At 46.9% G+C, this 25,559-nt stretch overlaps 1 protein-coding gene across 3 annotated transcripts in view; it reads left to right on the top strand.

Moving 5' to 3' along the window:
• Positions 1 to 25,233, top strand: part of LOC126234421 (probable inactive tRNA-specific adenosine deaminase-like protein 3) — a 612,850-nt gene extending 587,617 nt beyond the window's left edge. For all 3 annotated transcript variants that reach the window (XM_049943111.1, XM_049943113.1, XM_049943112.1), the window contains exons 6-7: positions 12,546 to 13,100; positions 24,070 to 25,233. In XM_049943111.1, the coding sequence (XP_049799068.1) occupies positions 12,552 to 13,100; positions 24,070 to 25,053 (1,533 nt within the window). In that variant the 5' untranslated portion in view covers positions 12,546 to 12,551 and the 3' untranslated portion in view covers positions 25,054 to 25,233. The remainder of the gene's footprint in view (positions 1 to 12,545; positions 13,101 to 24,069) is intronic.
• The last annotated feature ends 326 nt before the right edge of the window (positions 25,234 to 25,559 follow it).

The raw sequence follows: 25,559 nt of genomic DNA, 5'->3' as shown, positions 1-25,559 counted from the left end.
GACGTGCCTCTCCGATGGAAACCGAAAACATTTGATCGCAAGTTAATAGGTCAACCGATTCCTCCACAGGAAAACACGTCTGATATATTATATACGACACTGGTGACGGCATGTGCGTCACATGACAGGAATATGTTGTCGACCTACCTAACTTGTACACTTGGCGAATGGGTAAAAATATTCTTCTACCTTCCCCGATTAAGGGTTTCTTGTGGATGTGATAATCACTCCGAAAAAAGTGATGAAAACATAAGGGTTTGTCACATAAACTGCACCAAATGAATACAACAGTTTCACAGCCGCACAGTTTTCCCTGTGCTCTGTCAAAACATGTTTTTAACGTTTTCAAATTTTTCCGTGTGTAGACCGTTAAAATCCTGCATATGTCCAAGCAAATCTGAACATGTCCTGGAATTTTGGAGAGCGAAGTTGCTTATGTGTGAGTGCCTGAACTTTGATAATTGTCTGAAAATAAAAAATTAAAAATTTCATTCGAGGGAAGACTTGAACCAAGGACCCCTCTTTCTGCAGCTGCTCACGCTAACCACGGGACCACGGGGCTCCTGAGCTCACATTATCCTTGATGTTGCCTATCTTGCGCATGGACTACTCAGTTTTTATATTTTCCTTTTTTTTTCATAGTTCCATACAACTTCTTCCTGTTTTCTCGATTGATCTGTGTTCAGTTTTTCAAGGCCTATCCACTGTGCCAACTTATAACTAAATCTGAGGGGGGTGCGATGGGGAGGTTCCCTTGTGAGAACTCTACGCAAATGCTGCTGCTCTCAGTCATTAAGTGAATGCTGTCGGGCACTGCGTTGTCAGTGGTGAGAGGTAATGCATGGAATTTGGTATTCTCGGCTCACTCTGGACACTGTGAATCTCGGAATATTGAATTCCCTAACGATTTCCGAAATGGAATGTCCACTGTCTCAGACTACCATTCCGCGTTCAGAGTCTGTTAATTGCCGTCGTGCGGCCATCATCACATCGAACATCTCTTCACGTGAATCATCCGGGTACAGATGACAGGTAGGCCAATGCACTGACGTTTATACCTTGTGTACGCGGTACTGCCACCATCTGAGTGTGTGCATATAGCTATCCGATGACTTTTGTCACCTCATTGTATATATGCTTTTTTATTACGACTGTCGTCGTCTTCCACTTCTCAGCTCACACAGTTTCCTATATATGTCCAATCTTTTTCCTAAAGCCCGTTGAATTCATCGCCTCTGTAAAATCTTGCATCCATTTTCTAGGTGGACTACCGCGTTCTCTTCGTTCAGCTGGTGTCCATCCATAGATTCTTTTTGCTCATCGGTTATCATCCATTTGTTGGATGATGATGACGATGATGATGATGATTGGTTTGTGGGGCGCTCAACTGCTCGGTTATCAGCGCCCGTACAAATTCCCAACCTTTGCTCAGTCCAATCTCGCCACTTTGTTGAATGATTATGAAATGATGAGGACAGCACAAACACCCAGTCATCTCAAGGCAGGTGAAAATCCCTGACTCCGCCGGCAATCGAACCCGGGACCCCGTGTTCGGAAAGCGAAAACGCGACCGCGAGACCACGAGCTGCGGACCCATTTGTTGGAGGTGACCGTACCAAGTTAACATTTTTCTATCTATGGCATCGAGAATAGCGTCTGTTTTTCCTTTAATCTCTCGTATTCTGTAATTTCTGATGTTTTATAATATGGGAATATGACAACTTCTTAGCAAAAAATTCATCTCAAAGGACAAGAGTGAAACGTAAAATTATGGACAAAGGAATGTAAGGCGAAAGTTTAGGACCCATGAACCATCATGTGTTATTTCCTGGCTCTAAACGCTATGGAACTTAATAGGTGAGGTCATCAGTTCCCTAAACTTAGAACTACTTAAACCTAACCAACCTAAGGACATCACATACATCTATGTCCGAGGCAGGATTCGATCCTGCGACCGTAGCAGCCGTGTGGTTCCGGACTGAATCGCCTAGAACTGCTCGGCCACAACGGCCGGCTCTTACACAAGTACTGAAATGCTCCTTCATTATACGCAAGGAGCACAAGACTACACCAAACAAGGAGGCCAAGAAAGGATTCATCGGTGGGACCGCCCTTCCAAGGCCATTTTCGTTGGGTGCAACTGGCAAAAGAATTGTTAACATGGCAAGATTAATTACGTGAAAGCAACAATAACTAGCCAAACGGTGTACCCGGGTCACTGCAAGATACCGTCTCTACAATGACGGCGAAATGCCCGAAAGGAAACTAGGCTGCCAAACCCGATTACATAGCATCAGCAACTGCAAATTTTGAGACGCAGACACCTCCTAAGCCAATGTAATAAAAGCGATGACGTCTGCAATGCCCGAAGGTACGTCAAAACCGGCACCCGAACGTGTTACAAGAGAAAGATAGTTATCTGGTGTTCGAAGACGTTTGGCAGGGAGGTCGGCTAAAACCCAACCATCCAGGTACTCAAGAAACACCATCGGTTCACACAGTTTAAGATACCCTGTTACCAAACAACCAAGGTCAGTATCGACTCAGGAAAAACAAACAACAGCCACAATTCAAGTAACCAACTGGTGGTGAAATAGATCAGCTAAGAAATAACAATGATCGCAACAGACCTAGCGGTATCGAGACAGTTAAGACCTCAAAAATCCAAACCTAACTGAAGTTCGCTAATGGAAGCTGAAGCTTGCTGGTTCGAAAAGGGGGCCCAGGATTCAGCACAGCGAAACTGGCTTCAACTCTCTCATTGTTTTGTCGCTTTCCAGAGCTGGTTGGTCAGGCTACACACGAAAACGGCACTCGAAGTCAGCCACGGATTCAAATGGGCCCACAATTATGCCCAGCAACCACTCGTCGGACTCTGTGCCCAAGACGCTTGCACAAGTGCTCGCCTCAGTTGCCGCGCGGACGTGTCACACGGTCCCCCTCGCTCCGTTACCACTCCCCAACTCGCCTCGCCACAACACGCCCATTCCGTCAACAACCTCGAGGAAAGATTTTAGCGACCTCAAACCAGAGAGACATCACACGACAGATCGAGCTAGTGGCGCCAGCAACCCTGCCACGGCTCAACTCTCCACATAAACCAGTGGACCTCGGTCCAGCCTACTGAAGAAGAAGGGAAAGGTTAATTAACGGTCTTAAGTTGATTAAGGAGCACCCTGAGAATCTTACAAGTGGCCAGATGCCTGACAAGCAAGTTAACTGGACCCATAATTTTGATGACAGAGCGTGAGCCTATGAAATGGGGAGTGAACTTCCCAAGTTTGGCACCGCCCCTCACCCGACAGGCACAGTTCTTCCCCAAATCCTCGTCTCCTACCTCGCCCTGAAAGGAGCGTCTATTCCTATTATATACCGAGCGAGGTGGCGCAGTGGTTTAGACACTGGACTCGCATTCGGGAGGACGACGGTTCAGTCCCGCGTCCGGCCATCCTGATTTAGGTTTTCCGTGATTTCCCTGAATCGCTCCAGGCAACTGCTGGGATGGGTCCTTTCAAAGGGCACGGCCGACTTCCTTCCCCGTCCTTCCCTATTCCGATGAGACCGATGACCTTGTTGTCTGGTCTCCTTCCCCAAAACAATCAACCAATATTCCTATTATATCGCCGTGCCTGGCGGCGGTGGGGTAACTTAGTGTTATTCCTGGCGCAGTCCCAATTTTCTCTGAGATCTTTGCGAGTACGGACAGACAGGAAGTCGTTGATATCCCACGTGTTGGATAGAGGGAACATATGGGATACGCAAACAAGAGCGCGGCAGGAACTGTCTTGGATGCTTCGTGCTGCGCAGTGTTTTATGCAAAATTGAACCAAGGCAAGATGGTATCCCTCTTATACAGAGGCTTATGGTGGTAAATGATCAAAGCTTACTGGAGGTTGCGATTCACTCTCTAGGAGAAAGATGCCTGGGGATAATATGGCTCAGATGTTAAGTCCCATAGTGCTCAGAGCCAATCTGATAATATGGCGTGCTGGTTAGATGCTTAACAGCATTACGAAAGCAAAAATGGTGAAACTGTTTGGAAATAAACGCCTGAGCGTTATTGCTAACGAGAGCCTTACGGGGTCCATACCAGCTGAAGATGTGCAATGGTAATGGCCGCCATGACCCCACCACTAGGGACTAACCATACAAATGTGTAAAACTCGCCAGCAACTACCATAATATATCTGTTCCCATTCTTGGTACGAGAAGAGGCCCTAAGTAATCGATAAAGAGTTTGTCCGTAGGGTTCACCTCACGCTCGGAATTTAACAACCTCTTCGGAGGACTATTAGTGGGTTTAGCCTTCTTACACGCTTCACTCTCACCCACTAAAAGCCTGATATGTCCTCCCACCAGAGAATTATGAAAAAAATAGAAAACGGGAGGCACCAGCTCCTGAGGCAAACAAATTTTGAAGTCCCCAGCTTCATTAAGCGTTTACATAGTATGCCATACCTGGTGGAGTAGTCGCTAACCTCATCACCGAATAAAAGTTGCTTTCTTAATGGACCACACAACGGATCGTGATCCTGTTTGGTTTTAAGGTCCACAAATAACTGGGGAAGTTCAGGTAAAACGGCACACACAACTAGGCGAGACCTTATTCTCGACAGCCTCCTCCTCTTGAAACATGCGACTGAGGGCGTCGGCGATTTCGATGTCAGATCCTTTAATGTGTCGCATCTTGAAATGAAACGTGGAGATGCAGATTGTCCACATGGCAATCCTGCCAGTTCTCGTGGGTTTGGCCAACCCCCAACTTAGTGCCTGATTGTCCGTCTCGAGATCAAATTCCATATGCTCAATATAGAACTGGAACTTCTCTAAGGAGAAAAGCACAGCCAGCGCCTCGCACGCAGTAATTCATCTCGGGACCAGACAACCTTCTAGACGCGAAAGCTAATGAGCGTCGCCGACCGCTGTGGACGAGCGGTTCTAGGTGCTGCAGTCCAGAACCTGCCTCGGGCATGGATGTGTGTGACGTATTAGGTTAGTTAGGCTTAAGTAGTTCTAAGTCTAGGGGACTGATGACCTCAGATGTTAAGTCCCATAGTGCTCAGAGCCATGTTTTGCTACCCATAACTTACTTAGTCAGACTGCACCATATTCCTTCTGTAGATCAACAAATGCTAAAGGTCTGTCGCTCCCCTCTCTAGCCTCTTTTCAGTGAGGTGTTTCGGAATGAATATTCCATCCGTATATGAGCGTTCCGCTCTAAATCCACTTTGCTCCTCCGAATCTGTTATTTGTGCTTCTAATTCAAGCTTTATTACTTTACCGTGCAGTGGGGCTATTGTACAAATAACACTGATTCGTATATAATTTGCAGAATCGCGTAAACTTCAGAAGCAGTTTCTTCAGGAGCACTCTCATGATTTTAAACAATTTTGCTGGCCACCAAATTCCCCAGACATGAACATCTTTGAGCATATCTCGGATGACTTGCAACTTGATGTCCAGAGGGGATCTCCTCTGTAACTGGGGGGATACATCTCATTGGATTTCCACTGGAAGTGAATAATACAATAGTATAGTGGCATGTGAACGCAAAGTGACTAAGAGAGAGACCATGATTAGGCCGTGTCCGCTGTGAACTGGATGGGACGCGTGTGAAACTGCTGTCGAAGAATCTTTGGATGATGATGATGATGATGATGATGATGATGATGATGCAAAATGATACACACAGTCCAGCGGCCATAGTGACTGTCCTACATGCCGACGATAAGGCCGGATCTTAACTTTTCTTTTTTCCTTTTACGAAATTCTGAGGGCAGCTAGGTGCTATCAACAAATGCTGCAAAGTCCGAAAATCAAAACTACTAGAGCGTGCTGTAAAGTAAATCCTCCGTATTGTTTGTGTGAAAACTCTTAATGCTTTTGAAATAAAACTAACGTTATTAACATTGTATATCTTTATTCTTCGTGTCTACATATTTATTTTTCAACATAGCCACCTTGGCAATGAACATATTTCTCCTAACGAGAGAACAGTTTGTTGATAAAGTCACTACGGAATGTTTGACGTTTTTGAGGGAATTACAACCTCACCTCTGGTTACGGCGCTTCATCTCTATCAACGTGAAGTTCCCGAAGGCTTTCTTTAAATTTTGGGAACAGTTTAAAATCGTATGGAGCCTGTATGGAGGATGGTCGATAACAGTGAACCGAAGGCGTCGAATTATTGCAGATGTCGCAGCATTAGTGTGTTGTCTGCCATTGTATTCCTGAAAGATAGGGTGCTCTGCACTGTGTTGGGCAGGTGTACCAGTTTCTTTGGCCCTTCAGTGTATAATTTTATATATGTGCCGTGACTGTTCTTTCGGACATGTTCGAAAAAACAGACACCACACATATATAAATATATACGCCATGGTGGCCATTAAGATTATTTCCGTGCGGATGCACTCTCTCTCTCTCTCTCTCTCTCTGTCTCTCTCTCTCTCTCTCTCTCTCTGTGTGCGTGTGTGTGTGTGTGTTCGACCCATTCTTCAGTATTGTTCATCCGTCTGGGATCCCGACCAAATAGGACTGATGGAAGAGATAGAGAAGATCAAACGAAGAGCGTCGCGTTTCGTCACGGGATCGTTTAGTTGGCACGAGAGCGTTACGGAGATACTCAATAAACTCCATTGGCAGACGTTACGGGAGAGGCGTTTGCATCACGTAGAGATTTACTATTAAAATTTCCGGCCGCTGTGGCCGAGCGGTTCTAGGCACTTCAGTCCGGAATCGCGCTGCTGCTACGGTCGCAGGTTCGAATGCTGCCTCGGGCATGGATGTGTGTGATATCCTTAAGTTAGTTAGGTTTAATTAGTTCTAAGTCTAGGGGACTGAGTGCGACTGCTACGGTCGCAGGTTCGAATCCTGCCTCGGGCATGGCTGTGTGTGATGTCCTTAGGTTAGTTAGGTTTAAGTAGTTCTAAGTTCTAGGGGACTGATGACCACAGCAGTTGAGTCCCATAGTGCTCAGAGTCATTTGAAGCATTTGAATCTAGGGGACTGATGACCTCAGATGTCAAGCCCCATGGTGCTTAGAACCATTTGAACCATATGAACTATTGAATTTTCGAGAGAGCACTTTGCGGGAAGAGTCGGGCAACCTAATATTTCCTCCTACATACGTCTCGCGTAATGACCACGAGGAGAAAATTCGAGAAATTCGAGTCAATATAGAGACTTACTTACAATCATTCTTCCCACGTGTTATTCGCGATTTGAACACGGTTGGAGGGCTCAATTAATGGTACAAAAAGTACCCTCCGCCGCACACCATTAGGTGGCTTGCGGCGTATGATGTAGATGTAGGATAGCCTGTCCACGGGCGAAGAAATTAGCTAGCAGCACAGCTTGCTTACAAAAAAATGTAACCATTTGTTTCATCGCATTTAGCGTTGCTTTGAACGTCGTATGGGGTGTGTGGAGGGAACAGTGGTTGCCTCCATGACACTGGTGCTTCCTCCATACTCAGACGTCACATAATACACACAAGTTTCGTCTCCTTTGACGATAGTGAGCAGGAATAGAACAACCTCCGACTAATACCGTGTTAATTGCTGGAGAGAAAACATCGTTTTTTTGGCATTATTGCCGTCTGAGAGTTGCTGCGGTATCCAGGGGGAACACGTCTTCCAGTGACCCGGGCAATTCTGCACGTATCCACTTCGCTGCTAATGGATTTGTTGAGTTCGTGTGCCGTATGCCTGACATGAATGCGACAGTTGGCTTGAATCGACCGTTGCACACGGCAAACGACTTCATCTGAGGCGCACGTGCTTGGGCGACATAACCTTTGCTCGTCTCGTACATCTGTTCTGCCTTTATCAATATGCTGAGGCCAAAATCACACTTGTCTGCCTGACATTACACTCCTTCTGTAAAGTTCCTCTAGTTGATAGACGTTTTCTTTAAACGTAAAATCCTTGTTACGCTCCTGCTTTAATCGCTGACAATGTGTCCGTCAACCCCTTTTGTCTGGAAACTATATAGGACTGCAAAGGGTGTCCGAGGAGGAATGGTCAGTGTTAAGGGATATGACAGGAATGATCATTTGAAACAAAAGAGTCTGTTGGACATACGCTACAAAATGCATACATTAAGAACTATGAGCACTTCTTCGATACTGTGAAACAAATCTCTTCTAATATAACTCCATAGGCTTCCGCGGCTAGAATCAGTTGACATAAAAGTTTTCTAAGTATCTTACCGCGTCATAATGTAAAAAACCGCACCGAAGAAACCAACGTTTCGGTCTCGGTTACAATGGCCTCCTTCTGGCTCTACTGACTTGTAGACCCAGAGAAAGGTCACTGTAACCGTGGCCGAAATGTCAGTTCCTCCAGTACAGTTTTTTACATTATTACGCGGTACGATACACAGAAAACTTTTTTATCAAATCTCTTCTACTGCAACCTCTGTGCTTTCCATATTTTGAGAGTCGTTAGTATGGATAAAACAAGAAAAAATTTCAGTAAGCACGGACCCTTAAGTGCAAATTTCAAGAGGTATGAGCACGTAATCATCTTCAGTACTGTGAAAACAGCTCTTCTGCTGAAAATGTGCTCATAGTTCTCAAGGTATCCATTTATAGCCCATGTTTACCAGACTTCTTCGCTTCGAATGATCCTTCCTATTCAAAAATGGTTCAAATGGCTCTGAGCACTATGGCACTTATCTTCTGAGGTCTACAGTCCCATAGAACTTAGAACTAATTAAACCTAACTAACCTAAGGACATCACCCACATTCATGCCCGAGGCAGGATTCGAACCTGCGACCGTAGCGGTCGCGCGGTTCCAGACTGCAGCGCCTAGAACCTCTCGGCCACCCCAGCTGTCTATCCTTTCTGTCATATCCTTCTATACTGACCATTCCTCGTGGGACACTATGCAAGGAGAAGTGCAACGGCACGGTTACTTCCATCTATGGGCGGTATTCGAAAACATCATCGTCTCTTCTGCAGGGACGTGATCAAAAGTAATGCCTCCGGAGTTTTACCTAAAAACTCTTAAAGCTTTTTAAAAAAACCAACGTTATTAAAATTCCACATCTTTATTCTTATTGTGTACAATTTATTTCTATTTCTATCATCGGGAGACCAGTTTGTTGATACTGTCGCAGTAGAATGTTTGATTATCTTCGCAGAGCCACAATCTCACTTCTGCTTTCACCGCTTCATCACTATAAAGGTGAAGTCCTCAGAGGTTTTCTTTTTGAATTTTGGAAACAGATGAAACTCAGATGATGTCAAGTCAGGACTGTATGGAGGATGATCGATGATAGTGAACCGAAGCTATTGGATTGTTGCCGATGTTGCAGCGCTTGTGTATGGCCAGTCCACCCACGATCACTGCATCAGGAGAGGGTGGTACATATGTACCAGAACTCTTCCAGTTCAAAGTTAGAATACTGTAGGCTGTCGCTCACGCACCGACATACTTACGTTATACACCGCCATGTTACGCGTTACAATTCGGAGCCATCTAGTGACAGATGGCGGCAAATTTGTAGACATGGAGACTATGGATGTAAAATGTTAACAATATTTTTTTACTTCAAAAGTTTTAAGAGTTTTTACATACAAATTCTGAGGAATTGCTTTTCTGCACACTTCGTGTCTAGATATGGAATGTATTTATTTTTCTTTATTGTTATTTCACTCCCCAAAATGGAGCGGGCTGGCAGCGGCACAATACGCCACTCTTCAGCCAAGAGAGTTACAGAAACAACAGAGTCAAATGAGAAAAGAACATGTAACAGAGAATGGTATAAAGTGATGAAAAAATGAAACAAGAACAAAAACAGATGAGTATAAACTGTAGATTTAAACATAGACGAGAGCCACACACACATGCGAAGAATGAACACTATGAGTGGGAACACAAACGGATGACGCTGGCGACACTGTTTTTGCTGGTGGAACAGAGCACTGACACCACAACGAAAACGTTAAAAATCACTGCACCGAATGGGAGCTAACACCGAGTGAAGGGAGGAGGGGAGAAGAAAAGGGAGAGGGGAGAGATGGTAGGGGGGAAACCAGGAGAGGAGTAGGAGGGGGGCAGTGGAGGGGAGAAGGAAAGGAGCTGGAAGTCCAGGGGGGGTGAAAAGGAGAAAGAAGGTGTTCAGTAGGAGAAAAGGAGGAAGAAAGGAAAGGGGAGAGGGAGGGAGAGAGGGAGCCCTGAGGAGGGTGGGGGAGGGAAGGAGGATGGATTAGATCTGGTAGGAGGGGTAGATGGAGGGCACGAGAACATCAGCCAGGACGGGGAGTTGTTGGAAGCCATCCTGAGTGAGGGTTTGGAGTGCATGGAGATGGAGACCAGGTGGGACACTGTGGTACAGGTGCGGCAGTGGGCTAGGGTGGGAGAGGATGGGGGAACCAAAGGATGGGGGGGGGGGGATCCAGTTTGCGGGAGACATATTCATTTGAGGTACAGGAGGAGATGGAGGAAGGGAATTAGATCATAAAGAATCCGCGTGGGGGACGGGAGACGGATGTGGTAAGTGAGGCGGAGTGCATGGTACTCAAGGATTTGGAGCGACTTGTAGTAGGTGGGGGGGGGGGCAGAGATCCATGGAATGTAATTTGCAAGGGGTTTTATACAACTGTGAAAGCTCTTGTTATTATACTTGTTGAACCAGCGTCGTATGTCGTATGTGGACGAATCTGGACGCTGACTGAGCTCTAGTACTCTGTGGGAGTTACGTCAGCAACCACTGTTGGAGGCGAACGGAAAAATTACATCTTTAAAAGACATTTACTAATTACAAGCAACTACTTGCAATCAGCGTGAATAACACATTCCGTGCATTTTAATAATAATAATAATAATAATAATAATACGAGGGCAGTTCAATAAGTAATGCAACACATTTTTTTTCTGAAACAGGGGTTGTTTTATTCAGCATTGAAATACACCAGGTTATTCCCCAATCTTTTAGCTACACAACACTATTTTTCAACGTAATCTCCATTCAATGCTACGGCCTTACGCCACCTTGAAATGAGGGCCTGTATGCCTGCACGGTACCATTCCACTGGTTGGAGCCAACGTCGTACTGCATCAATAACTTCTTCATCATCCGCGTAGTGCGTCCCACGGATTGCGTCCTTCATTGGGCCAAACATGTGGAAATCCGACGGTGCGAGATCGGGGCTGTAGGGTACATGAGGAAGAATAGTCCACTGAAGTTTTGTGAGCTCCTCTCGGGTGCGAAGACTTGTGTGAGGTCTTGCGTTGTCATGAAGAAGGAGAAGTTCGTTCTGATTTTTGTGCTTACGAACACGCTGAAGTCGTTTCTTCAGTTTCTGAAGAGTAGCACAATACACTTCAGAGTTGATCGTTTGACCATGGGGAAGGACATCGAACAGAATAACCCCTTCAGCGTCCCAGAAGACTGTAACCATGACTTTACCGGCTGAGGGTATGGCTTTAAACTTTTTCTTGGTAGGGGAGTGGGTGTGGCGCCACTCCATTGATTGCCGTTTTGTTTCAGGTTCGAAGTGATGAACCCATGTTTCATCGCCTGTAACAATCTTTGACAAGAAATTGTCACCCTCAGCCACATGACGAGCAAGCAATTCCGCACAGATGGTTCTCCTTTGCTCTTTATGGTGTACGGTTAGACAACGAGGGACCCAGCGGGAACAAACCTTTGAATATCCCAACTGGTGAACAATTGTGACAGCACTACCAACAGAGATGTCAAGTTGAGCACTGAGTTGTTTGATGGTGATCCGTCGATCATCTCGAACGAGTGTGTTCGCACGCTCCGCCATTGCAGGAGTCACAGCTGTGCACGGCCGGCCCGCACGCGGGATATCAGACAGTCTTGCTTGACCTTGCGGCGATGATGACACACGCTTTGCCCAACGACTCACCGTGCTTTTGTCCACTGCCAGATCACCGTAGACATTCTGCAAGCGCCTATGAATATCTGAGATGCCCTGGCTTTCCGCCAAAAGAAACTCGATCACTGCCCGTTGTTTGCAACGCACATCCGTTACAGACGCCATTTTAACAGTTCCGTACAGCGCTGCCACCTGTCGGAAGTCAATGAAACTATACGAGACGAAGCGGGAATGTTTGAAAATATTCCACAAGAAATTTCCGGTTTTTTCAACCAAAATTGGCCGAGAAAAAAAAGTGTTGCATTACTTATTGAACTGCCCTCGTAATAAAGTAGTAACAATAATAACAAAGCACAATACGTCGTTCTCATTCTCTTAACTCAAGAAAAAATGTATGTAAGAAGTTACGTAATTGACGTCCAGGGCTCTTTGTTGATTCTGTGTAGAGTGTACTAAGAATTGAGAAAACGCCCTTATTCTATTTCTTTAATATAAGAGCAGTATTTTTGTATAACTCTGTTGGCTCTGTTTACAGAATAACTCATGGTTTATATTTACCGTGTATTGGTAAACGTTCTCACTCTGAGTTATCAACAGAAGAACATCTCATTTTGTGTAAATGTCGTGATGACGTTTTTGGCACATTAGTTGATTAGTAGCTTTGGAGTATAGCCGTTTTCTTATTTTTTCAGGTAGTGATGGGATCTGAAGATTCTGCTGCTTCGACGACACCCAGTGATGAGCCGACCGGTGACGAAATAACCTCGGTCTCGGATAAGCCACCGGTGATCCCCCACCCGATACCCGTTTTAGGACAAAATGTGTTGGAAAGTGCTCCTCCGCTTGTCGACGTTTATGTCGATCTCATCGAGAACCGCAAGCTGACGGGCAAAGTGATCAAGAATCTCTGCGCAGTGAACCCAATCCCGTCGCTGCACCACCTAAAGCGCGTCAGGAACTTCTACATCATCCTGGACTACGAGAAGGACGACACGGCCGAGTCGTGCCTGCGCGGCCTGCGGGCCCGGGGCCTGGACACGGAGGGCCTGCGCTGCCGGCCGGAGGTGCGCCAGGTGCCCCGCCAGCCGCCCAAGACGCGCAGCCAGTTCCGCGCCGCCAACGCGCTCTGGCCCTGCAACTTCCGCGAGGACAAGCAGCTCGAGGCGGTGCTGGCGCAGAGCGCCTTCAGCGACGACGAGCTGCGCCACCAGGTGCGCCTCATGGAGCGGTGCCTAGAGGCGGCGGAGGTCGGTATCTACTGCGTATACTTACACTGCTGGCCATTACAATTGCTACACCAAGAAGAAATGCAGATGTTAAACGTGTATTCATTCGAAAAATATATTACACTAGAGCTGACATGTGATTACATTTTCACGCAATTTAGGTGCATAGATCCTGAGAAATCAGTACCCAGAACAACAACCTCTGGCCGTAATAACGGCCTTGATACGCCTGAGCATTGAGTCAAACAGAGCTTGGATGGCGTGTACACGCACAGCTACCCATGCAGCTTCAACACGATACCACAGTTCATCAAGAGTAGTGACTGGCGTATTGTGACGAGGCAGTTGCTCGGCCACCATTGACCAGACGTTTTCAATTCGTGAGAGATCTGGAGAATGTGCTGTCCAGGGCAACAGTCGAACATTTTCTGTATCCCGAAAGGCCCGAACAGGACCTGCAACATGCGGTTGTGCATTATTCTGCTCAAATGTAGGGCTTCGCAGGGATCGAATGAAGGGTAGATCCACGGGTCGTAAAACATCTGAAATGGAACGTCCACTGTTCAAAGTGCCGTCAATGCGAACAAGAGGTGACCTAGACGCGTAACCCATGGCTCCCCATACCATCACGCCGGGTGATACGCCAGTACGGCGATTACACGCTTCCAACGTGCGTTCACCGCGACGTCGCCAACCATGAATGCGACCACCATGATGCTGCAAACAGATCCTGAATCCATCCGAAAAAATAATGTTTTGCCATTCGAGCACCCAGGTTCGTCGTTGAGTACACCATCGCAGGCGCTCCTGTCTGTGATGCAGCGTCAAGAGTAACCGCAGTCATGGTCTCCGAGCTGATAGTCCATGCTGCTGCAAACGTCGTCGAACTGTTCGTGCAGATGGTTGTTGTCTTGCAAACGTCCCCATCTGTTGACTCAGGGATCGAGACGTGGCTGCACGATCCGTTACAGCCATGGGGATAAGATGCCTGTCATCTCGACTGCTAGTGATACGAGGCCGTTGGGATACAGCACGGCATTCCGTATTACCCTCCTGAACCCACCGATTCCATATTCTGCTAACAGTCATTGGATCTCGACCAACGCGAGCAGCAATGTCGCGTTACGATAAACCGCAATCGCGATAGGCTACAATCCGACCTTTATCAAAGTCGGAAACGTGATGGTACGCATTTCTCCTCCTTACACGTGGCATCACAACAACGTTTCACCAGGCAACGCCGGTCAACTGCTGTTTGTGTATTAGAAATCGGTTGGAAACTTTCCTTATGTCAGCACGTTATAGGTGTCGCCACCGGCGCCAATGTTGTGTGAATGCTCTGAAAAGCTAATCGTTTGCATATCACAGCATCTTCTTCCTGTCGGTTACATTTCGCCTCTGTAGCGCGTCATCTTCGTGGTGTAGCAATTTTAATGGCCAGTAGTGTATTAACTGCTGTATTTAAATTTTAAAACGCTCCTCCTCGTATGTCATCTCGGAGTTTCTGTAGCGTTTGGTGAAGTTCCAGTAGCCGTCGCGGCTTGAATTCACGAACTGTTACAAGGGAGCTCGACGAACGTCCCCTCACCGATTTAATTCGTACTGACTGGGTGTGTATTTCAGACTAGGTCTCCGATATGTGTTATTAGGAAGACGCGACTATCGATCATTTTGAGAAAATCGAGCTTGGAAATTTTAGGTGTACATTTGTATGGTCGCTAATATGCAAAGAGTTCGCAGCTGAATAAGTAAGCGCGTGGTTTCATAAACACGAGGTCTCTAGATCGAATCTCGCTGTCGGTACTACTTCCTCTTGAGAGGTATGTGCACCAATATTAGGTGCTGTGCTTCGATATGTGTGGTGCGCCGCGAAACTGTGCGAAGACCGAGAACGATTCATCAATGTAAACAAGTTTATTTTGTAATAAACATATTTTAAAAAATCTATGGACATGCAGAACTTCGGCATTCATTCTTTGCAGCAATGATTATACACTCCTGGAAACTGAAATAAGAACACCGTGAATTCATTGTCCCAGGAAGGGGAAACTTTATTGACACATTCCTGGGGTCAGATACATCACATGATCACACTGACAGAACCACAGGCACATAGACACAGGCAACAGAGCATGCACAATGTCGGCACTAGTACAGTGTATATCCACCTTTCGCAGCAATGCAGGCTGCTATTCTCCCATGGAGACGATCGTAGAGATGCTGGATGTAGTCCTGTGGAACGGCTTGCCATGCCATTTCCACCTGGCGCCTCAGTTGGACCAGCGTTCGTGCCGGACGTGCAGACCGCGTGAGACGACGCTTCATCCAGTCCCAAACATGCTCAATGGGGGACAGATCCGGAGATCTTGCTGGCCAGGGTAGTTGACTTACACCTTCTAGAGCACGTTGGGTGGCACGGGATACATGCGGACGTGCATTGTCCTGTTGGAACAGCAAGTTCCCTTGCCGGTCTAGGAATGGTAGAACGATGGGTTCGATGACGGTTTGGATGTACCGTGCACTATTCAGTGTCCCCTCGACGATCACCAGTGGTGTACGGCCAGTGTAGGAGATCGCTCCCCACACCATGATGCCGGGTGTTGGCCCTGTGTGCCTCGGTCGTATGCAGTCCTGATTGTGGCGCTCACCTGCACGGCGCCAAACACTCATACGACCATCATTGGCACCAAGGCAGAAGCGACTCTCATCGCTGAAGACGACACGTCTCCATTCGTCCCTCCATTCACGCCTGTCGCGACACCACTGGAGGCGGGCTACACGATGTTGGGGCGTGAGCGGAAGACGGCCTAACGGTGTGCGGGACCGTAGCCCAGCTTCATGGAGACGGTTGCGAATGGTCCTCGCCGATACCCCAGGAGCAACAGTGTCCCTAATTTGCTGGGAAGTGGCGGTGCGGTCCCCTACGGCACTGCGTAGGATCCTACGGTCTTGGCGTGCATCCGTGCGTCGCTGCGGTCCGGTCCCAGGTCGACGGGCACGTGCACCTTCCGCCGACCACTGGCGACAACATCGATGTACTGTGGAGACCTCACGCCCCACGTGTTGAGCAATTCGGCGGTACGTCCACCCGGCCTCCCGCATGCCCACTATACGCCCTCGCTCAAAGTCCGTCAACTGCACATACGGTTCACGTCCACGCTGTCGCGGCATGCTACCAGTGTTAAAGACTGCGATGGAGCTCCGTATGCGACGGCAAACTGGCTGACACTGACGGCGGCGGTGCACAAATGCTGCGCAGCTAGCGCCATTCGACGGCCAACACCGCGGTTCCTGGTGTGTCCGCTGTGCCGTGCGTGTGATCATTGCTTGTACAGCCCTCTCGCAGTGTCCGGAGCAAGTATGGTGGGTCTGACACACCGCTGTCAATGTGTTCTTTTTTCCATTTCCAGGAGTGTATTTTTCCATGTTCGTATGATCAGTATCAACCTGAGCCTTGCAGCGATGGATATGTTACACATTACACTTCTCACAAATGTGGATACAATAATATAAATAAAATAAGTACGCTCATTTGATTGATAGTTATTGAGTATAATTTTTTTCATTTCCAACCACTTGTAGAAAAAAAATTCTCTTTTTTTCCATGTTAAAGATTAGGAAAATAGTAAACGAATGATAAAATACTGATACTTTGCCGGCCGAAGTGGCCGCGCGGTTCTGGCGCTGCAGTCTGGAACCGCGAGACCGCTACGGTCGCAGGTTCGAATCCTGCCTCGGGCATGGATGTGTGTGATGTCCTTAGGTTAGTTAGGTTTAACTAGTTCTAAGTTCTAGGGGACTAATGACCTCAGCAGTTGAGTCCCATAGTGCTCAGAGCCATTTGAACCAACCACTGATACTTTGAATGATCATAACAAATCTGTAGTTACAGTTGCTTGGGAACGAAAAAAGAAATTGCCAGCGAGATTCAATCCAGGACCTCGCGCTTATGGAACTAAGCACTTACTCAATCGGCTGCGGACTCCGTAAACAGTAGTGGCCCTACAAAGATTACAGCACGAGCACGCCAATAATTTTCTGACTTGATTTTCTCATCTGATTTTGTCCATTATAAATAGGTTTTTGAAATCGTACGACTGTGAAAACAGTGGATTTGTTTGTAAATAACTTTTACTTGTGTTTTACGCGGCGCGTTTCGGGAAATGATTCCTATTTTCAAGTTTGCATTTCTTTGTAGTATGCCATTATTTCGTAATGTTTTCGATGTGTAAGATTCTGCTTTGTTTTGTTGACTTCAAGTTTTCTTATGGTCCATTTGTGCAGAATGAGTGACACTCTGGCGTGACGCAAAGAAATACTCACTTGAAAATGATAATCATCTCCCGAAGTGCGTCGTGTAAAAAATAAATAAAAGAAAATCATGACTGGTAGCCGAAAGTCAATTTTCTCAGAAACGGTTGAGAGTTCCGTCTGCCTGCTTACATATATTATAGTCCTAGTCGTGCCCTACACACCAATATGAATCAAAGCGGTGAGAGGAAGTTCGAACGGTCCGCTTGTTCTTTGGGACGTGTCCGAAAGAGCAGACACCACGCCGAATACGCAGCTGTACAACATTATAAGTAACTTGAAGGGGACCACTGCCGTCAGCTGCAGCGGGACATAACGCGGAATGAGCGCCGACGACCGAAAATATATACCGGACCAGGATTAGAACCCGGGACCTCCTGCTTACTAGGTAGGTATTTTAATCACTGTGCCATCCAGGACACTGCGTTATAGCCACTGCTCGGACTATCTCGGTACACGTCACGGCAGACCCACATCCCCACCGAGCGCCCCCTGTCCGTAGGCCCTGTCCACTTTACTCACTGTTCGCCACTGTGAGATTGCCTCAGGACGTCAGAAAGAACAGACATCACTCATTCATATAATTGATATGCCTAGCTCGGCAATGGATCCACTTTCTTCAGTGTTGATGCACAAATATGTCCGACCCCCTGTGGGAATCTCAGAGTAGCGAACAGTGAATAAAATGGACAGGGCCTACGGATAGGTGCCGTTCGGTGGGGATGTGGGTCGGCCGTGCGGCGTGCCGAGATAGTCCGAGCAGTGGCTATAACGCTGTGTCCTGGATGGCACAGTGGTTACCCCACCAACCTACACCCATGCTCGTAAATTAAGTATAATTGCAGAATGTGGTCCCACACAACGTGGCACTACAGAAAACTGGCGCAAATAGCATAGGTACATAGAGAACACACACGACACAGATCTGTAAGTCCACGGTATTGGTAATAAGTTGTGGAAACCGTCCCGAAACACATGTGCTACGAAACGCCACTGTTTCCTGCGCATATACCCCACTACTCCACTGTTTCCTGCGCATATACCCCAACACACGTACATAGGCCGCACAACCAGGTTGGCGTACTCTGGAGTAGGTGGTCGAGCAGCTGCTGGGGCATATCCTCCCATTCTTGAACCAGTGCCTGTCGGAGCTCCTGAAGTGTCGTAGGGGTTTGAAGCCGTACAGCGATACGTCGACCGAGAGCATCCCAGACGTGCTCGATGGGAGGTCTGGAGAACAGGCAGGCCACTCCATTCGACTGATATTTTCTGTTTCAAGGTACTCCTCCGCGATGGCAGCTCGGTGGGGCCGTGCGTTATCATCTATCAGGAGGAAGGTGGGGCCCACTGCACCCCTGAAATGGCGGACATACTGGTGCAAAATGACGTCCCGATACATCTGACCTGTTACAGTTCCTCTGTCAAAGACATGCAGGGGTGTACGTGCACCAATCATAATCCCACCCCACACCATCAAACCACGACCTCCATACAGGCCCCTTGAAGGGAATTACAATGTTGGTATCTGGTTCCTGCTTCACGCCAGATGAAAACCTGGTGAGAATCACTGTTCAGACTATACCTGGACTCGTCCGTGAACGTAACCTGGGACCACTGTTCCAATGCCCATGTACTTTGTTCTTCACAGCAGGCTTTACGGGCTCTCCTGTGACCAGGGGTCAGTGTAATGCACCTTGCAGGTCTTCGCGCGAATAAACCATGTCTGTTCAGTCGTCTGCAGACTGTTTGTCTGGAGACAACTGTTCCAATGGCTGCGGTAAGGTCCCGAACAAGGCTACCTGCAGTATTCCGTGGCCGTCTGCGGGCACTGATGGTGGTAATAGGATGTCTCTATAGGCCCCCTGGCTCAGCAGCTGTTGTGGCAGAGCACCTGAAGGAAAATTTGGCAAATATTTCGAGTAGATTTCCCGACCATGTTATAGTTCTGGGTGGAGATTTTAATTTGCCGGATATAGACTGGGAGACTCAAACGTTTATAACGGGTGGCAAGGACAAAGGATCCAGTAAAATATTTTTCAAGTGCATTATCTGAAAACTACCTTGAGCAGTTAAACAGAGAACCGACTCGTGGCGATAACATATTAAACCTTCTGGTGACAAACAGACCCGAACTATTTGAAACAGTTAACACAGAACATGGAATCAGCGATCATAAAGCGGTTACTGCATCGATGATTTCAGCCGTAAATAGAAATATTAAGAAAGGTAGGAAGATTTTTCTGATTAGCGAAAGTGACAAAAAGCAGATTTCATAGTACTTGACGGCTCAAAACAAAAGTTTTGTCTCAAGTACAGATAGTGTTGAGAATCAGTGGACAAAGTTCAGAACCATCGTACAGTATGCATTAGATGAGTATGTGCAAGCAAGATCCTAAGAGATGGAAAAGACCCACCGTGGTACAACAACCGAGTTAGAAAACTGCTGCGGAAGCAAAGGGAACTTCACAGCAAACATAAACATTGCCAAAGCCTTGCAGACAAACAAAAATTACGCGAAGCGAAATGTAGTGTGAAGAGGGCTATGCGAGAGGCGTTCAATGAATTCGAAAGTAAAGTTCTATGTACTGACTTGGCAGAAAATCCTAAGAAATTTTGGTCTTATGTCAAAGCGGTAGATGGATCAAAACAAAATGTCCAGACACTCTGTGACCAGAATCGTACTGAAACAGAGGATGACAGACTAAAGGCCGAAATACTAAATGTCTTTTTCCAAAGCTGTTTCACAGGGGAAGACTGCACTGTAGTTCCCTCTCTAGGTTGTCGCACAGATGACAAAAAGGTAGATATCGAAATAGACGACATAGGGATAGAGAAACAATTAAAATCGCTCAAAAGACAAAGGCCGCTGGACCTGATGGGATACCAGTTCGATTTTACGCAGAGTACGCGAAGGAGCTTGCTCCCTTTCTTGCAGCGGGGTACCGTAGGTCTCTAGAAGAGCGTAGCGTTCTGAAGGATTGGAAAAGGGCACAGTTCATCCCAGTTTTCAAGAGGGGACGTCAAACAGATGTGCAGAGCAATAGACCTATATCTCTAACGTCGATCAGTTGTAGAATTTTGGAACACGTATTATGTTCGAATATAATGACTTTTCTGGAGACTAGAAATCTACTCTGTAGGAATCAGCATGGGTTTCGAAAAAGATCGTGTGAGACCCAGCTCGCGCTATTCGTCCACGAGACTCAGAGGGCCATAGACACGGGTTCCCATGTACATGCCGTGTTTCTTGACTTCCGCAAGGCGTTCGACTCAGTTCCCCACAGTCGTTTAATGAACAAAGTAAGAGAATATGGACTATCAGACCAATTGTGTGATTGGATTGAAGGGTTCCTAGATAACAGAACGCAGCATGTCATCCTCAATAGAGAGAAGTCTTCCGAAGTATGATTCCAGGTGTCGTAGGACCGTTGCTATTCACAATATACATAAATGACCTTGTGGATAACATTGGAAGTTCACTGAGGCTTTTTGCGGATGATGCTGTAGTATATCGAGAGGTTGTAACAATGGAAAATTGTACTGAAATGCAGGAGGATCTGCAACGAGTTGACGCATGTTGCAGGGAACGGCAATTGAATCTCAATGTAGACAAGTGTAATGTACTGCGAATACAGAGAAAGAATGATCCTTTATCATTTAGCTACAATATAGCAGGTCAGCAACTGGATTTAAAATGGAATGATCATTTAAAGTTGATCGTCGGTAAAGCAGATGCGAGACTGAGATTCATTGGGCCGGCCGGAGTGGCCGTGCGGTTCTAGGCGCTACAGTCTGGAACCGAGCGACCGCTCCGGACGCAGGTTCAAATCCTCCCTCGGGCATGGATGTGTGTGATCGCCTTAGGTTAGTTAGGTTTAATTAGTTCTAAGTTCTAGGCGACTGATGACCTCAGAAGTTAAATCCCATACTGCTCAGAGCCATTTATTCTGACATGCACCAACACACCTCCGCATATGTCGACTGCTGCCAGCGCTACCGTGCGACAACCGCAGGTCAAATGCACCGCATGTTCATACCCTGCGGTGATTTAAACCGGCAAACCGCCCACCAGAGCGTTGTTTCACCATGTATCAGCATTATCCTTAATTTATGAGCATGAGTGTAGTAAGCAGGTGATCCCGGGTTCGAATCCAGGTCTGGTACACCTTTTCGCTCGTCGCCGCTGCTTCCGCGTACAATGTCGCGCTGCAGCTGACAGCAGCGATCCCCTTCAATTTAAGTATAATGAGGCATTTATGTTAGCACAGTTTCCGGCGGCGGCTGGCACAGCGGAAACATTACAGAACGGTAATCCGAGGCTCGTGGGGTTGAGTCTATTTTATTTTCAGTTTTTGCATTACTTACACAGCAAATAGACCGAAATAATACTCAGTGTATAGTATTTATTAATATTTTCATAAAAGACAAGAATATGAAAGACAAATGAAAATTAGAGATTACAAGTAAATGTACAGGGAGCGACTGTAAGGCGTACACGAGAACTTCGTATACGAAATTAGATCATTTTATTATTTTATAGTTGACGAATTACGCGTGCTGGTGTGAAATTCATCATAAAAAGAGGGAAAGCAGTAAGGTTCTCGCCATCTTGTGCACCTTATAAACGACGCATTTTTATTATTACGTCGTGGTTCTGAAGTTCCTATAAAACAACAGACTCAGTTAACATTTAAAAAACCAAGTCTCAACTCACAGTTTGGCAGTGAACTTCGTCAAATATTGGTGATGTGAAATGGAATGTATTTTGATGCAATTTTCTCGGTATCTGATTTATTTTTCTCTCTCGATGAAACAAGAGCAGTTTTGAAGCTTTTTGGAGAAATTCTTTGTGCGACGATACAAAAAAACCACCGCAGGGATGCATTAGCTGCCGAGTGCTGCTCCAAGGTCAAAATTAAACTATCGGAGTCCGAAACCGTGTGCGCTTTAATTACAAACCCTTGTTAGAAAGTTATTTGCAGATTGCTCGTGGACGTAATAGTATATATCCTTTGCCTTTCTTTTAATGTCTTTTATGAAAATATTAATAAATACAGTATACTGAGCATTATTTCGGTTTGTTTGCAGTGTAAATGACGTTGTTGTTGTTGTTGTTGTTGTGGTCTTCAGTCCTGAGATTGGTTCTATGCGGCTCTCCATGCTACTGTATCCTGTGCAAGCATCTTCATATCCCAGTACCTACTGCAACCTACATCCTTCTGAATATGCATAGTGTATTCGTCTCTTGGTCTCCCTCTACGATTGTTACCTCCCACGCTGCCCTCCAATACTAAATTGGTGATCCCTTGATGCCTCAGAACATGTCCTACCAACCGATCCCTTCTTCTAGTCAAGTTGTGCCACAAACTCCTCTTTTCCCCAATTCTATTCAATACCTCCTCATTAGTTATGTGATCCACCCATCTAATCTTCAGCATTCTTCTGTAGCACCGCATTTCGAAAGCTTCTATTCTCTTCTAGTACAAACTATTTATCGTCCACGTTTCACTTCCATATATGGCTGCACTCAATACAAAATACTTTCAGAAAGGACTTCCTGACACTTAAATCTATACTCGATGTTATCAAATTTGTCTTCGTCGCAAACGCATTCCTTGCCATTGCCAGTCTACATTTTATATCCTCTCTACTTCGACCATCGTTATTTTGCTCCCCAAATAGTAAAACTCCTTTACTACTTTAAGCGTCTCATTTCCTAATTTAACTCCCTCAGCACCACCCAACTTAATTCGACTGCATTCCACTATCCTCGTTTTGCTTTTGTTGATGTTCATCTTATATCGTCCTTTCAAGACACTGTCCATTCCGTTCAAGTAAATCACGTAAAGATTGAAAATTTAAAAAAAGTATCAGTTTATTGCCTCGCCCGATCCGTGCCAAAAACGCTATTTTTTCTTAATGCTCAGCCTCCCACTTCTGTCAATTTTATTTCTGGTCAGGTCCAGCATATACCGTAAATTTGGACGAAATTGGTGATGAGAAGTAGGCGCGGTACCCTTGTGAGCTCTAATTATCTATTTATTTGCCGGCCGAAGTGGCCGTGCGGTTAAAGGCGCTGCAGTCTGGAATCGCAAGACCGCTACGGGCGCAGGTTCGAATCCTGCCTCGGGCATGGATGTTTGTGATGTCCTTAGGTTAGTTAGGTTTAACTAGTTCTAAGTTCTAGGGGACTAATGACCTCAGCAGTTGAGTCCCATAGTGCTCAGAGCCATTTGAACCATCTATTTATTTATTTACTGGTATTGAATTTTGACCTGCTGCCTAGGTTCTGTAACAGGTCGTGTTAACATCTGCTATTACAAATTATTAAGTGACCTCACATGTGCCGAACGACGTGGCGCAGTGGGCTCGCATTCGGGAGGACGACGGTTCAATCCCATGTCCGGCCATTCTGATTTAGGTTTTTCGGGATTCCCCTAAATCGCTCCAGGCAAATGCCGGGATGGTTACTTTGAAAGGGCACGGCCGACCTCCTTTCCCGTCCTTACCTAATCCGATGAGACCGATGACCTCGCTGTCTGGTGTCCTACCACAAACAACCCAACCAATTCACATGTATCCTGCTGCACAAAGTGAGAATACTGTCTAGCTATGTTATGTTAATGTATTAGTAAATTACAATTAGAACTTTAACTAAATTACAACTACGATCGTGCAGGTCAGCCGGAGAGTCGGCGGCGACGGCGTGGGCGCTCTGGTGGCTGACCCTGCATCTGGCGAGGTGGTCGCTGTGGCGTACGACGACCGCGGCAGGCACCCTCTCAAGCACGCCATCATGATGCTGGTCGAGATGGTCTCCCGCGACCAGGGCGGCGGCTTCTTCGACTGGGAGGTCGACACGTTCCCCTTCGAGACAGCTCATTCAGAAGGCCCAGAAACCAGAGTATGTGACCCAGCTGCTGTTAATAGCGGAGAAGTCAATACATGCCCATCAGAGGCGCTTTCCAGCTCTGAAGAAGACTCCGTACTCCTGGACAGCGATGTTGCTCGCCTGGCAGAGTGTTACCGAGATGTTGCCTCAAGTAAAAGCTCCTCTGACCAGAAGGGTGAACGTAACATTTCAAATAGTGCTACGTCTGTAGTGAGACCAGATACTGGTAATGGTGTCGGAACGGCAGAATCAGACGAAAAGGCGAAGGGAGATCAGTACTGTTCTGAAATAAGAGGCGATGACATTTCATCAGGATGTGCTGATGGAGCGACTGGTTGTGGAGACGTGCCTCGTGCGTTATCTAGTCTCGTCGGTAACAAGAAAGAAGGCTGTCCTACCATTCAGTGTGATAGTTTGCCTGCGGAAGCCGTCAGGAGTTCTAGACAGACACCGGGGGCGACGCCCTCGGAGGCGGACTGTGGGTCCGGTACAAAGCGACGGCGCACGTCCTCATCGGCGGCAGGTGACGCTGAGGGCCCGTACCTGTGCACGGGGCTGGACGTGTACGTGACGCGCGAGCCGTGCTGCGCGTGCGCCATGGCGCTGTTGCACAGCCGCGTGCGGCGCGTGTTCTACGGCTGCGGCCATCCGCCGGCAGGGGCGCTGGGGTCGCGCGCCGCCCTGCACACGCTGCCCGGCACCAACCACCGCTTCCAGGTGTTCCGCGGCGTGCTCGAGGACCGCTGCCTGCGCGCGCTGCGGGCCACCTAGCGGCACCCACCGGACGCTTAACGGGAACCATGCTGTGCCTTACCAGATGAGACCACGCCTTGTGCTCACACAGTGGGCTGCTACACATTCCAAGTTTGTAATTATGTACTATGCGTCAGTGTACTGAACTGTGCATTATCTGTCTCAACCGTTTAATAAAGAATATTTTTTTAAAAGAAACTGGTGTCAGTGTGCCGTTGACCCAGAGTAATGTTTACCATCCCACAGGGTGAACCACTGCATGGACCCGAACTCTATCTACAATATTTGTGAGATTATTGGGGACTTTTTCTACATATTTTGGTGTAAGGGACTAGGTGTGTCCGGGCATTCGTTAAATACAGCTGCATTTAGACTTATTCGCATCGCAGCTACAGTAGTTTTAAGCCATTATCGAGTGTTAATGCATAATAAGGGCCCATACGTATGAAAATAGCAGCTTATGCAGATGGTGTTTTCCTTTCGTTTTGGTGTACACATTGTTTCGCCTTCTCTTCTAAAGTACA

This window comes from Schistocerca nitens, chromosome 2, assembly GCF_023898315.1.
Source record: "Schistocerca nitens isolate TAMUIC-IGC-003100 chromosome 2, iqSchNite1.1, whole genome shotgun sequence".
Taxonomy (NCBI): domain Eukaryota; kingdom Metazoa; phylum Arthropoda; class Insecta; order Orthoptera; family Acrididae; genus Schistocerca; species Schistocerca nitens.
Note: the sequence above shows the minus strand (reverse complement) of the source record. Positions and strands in the feature narration are given on the sequence as shown.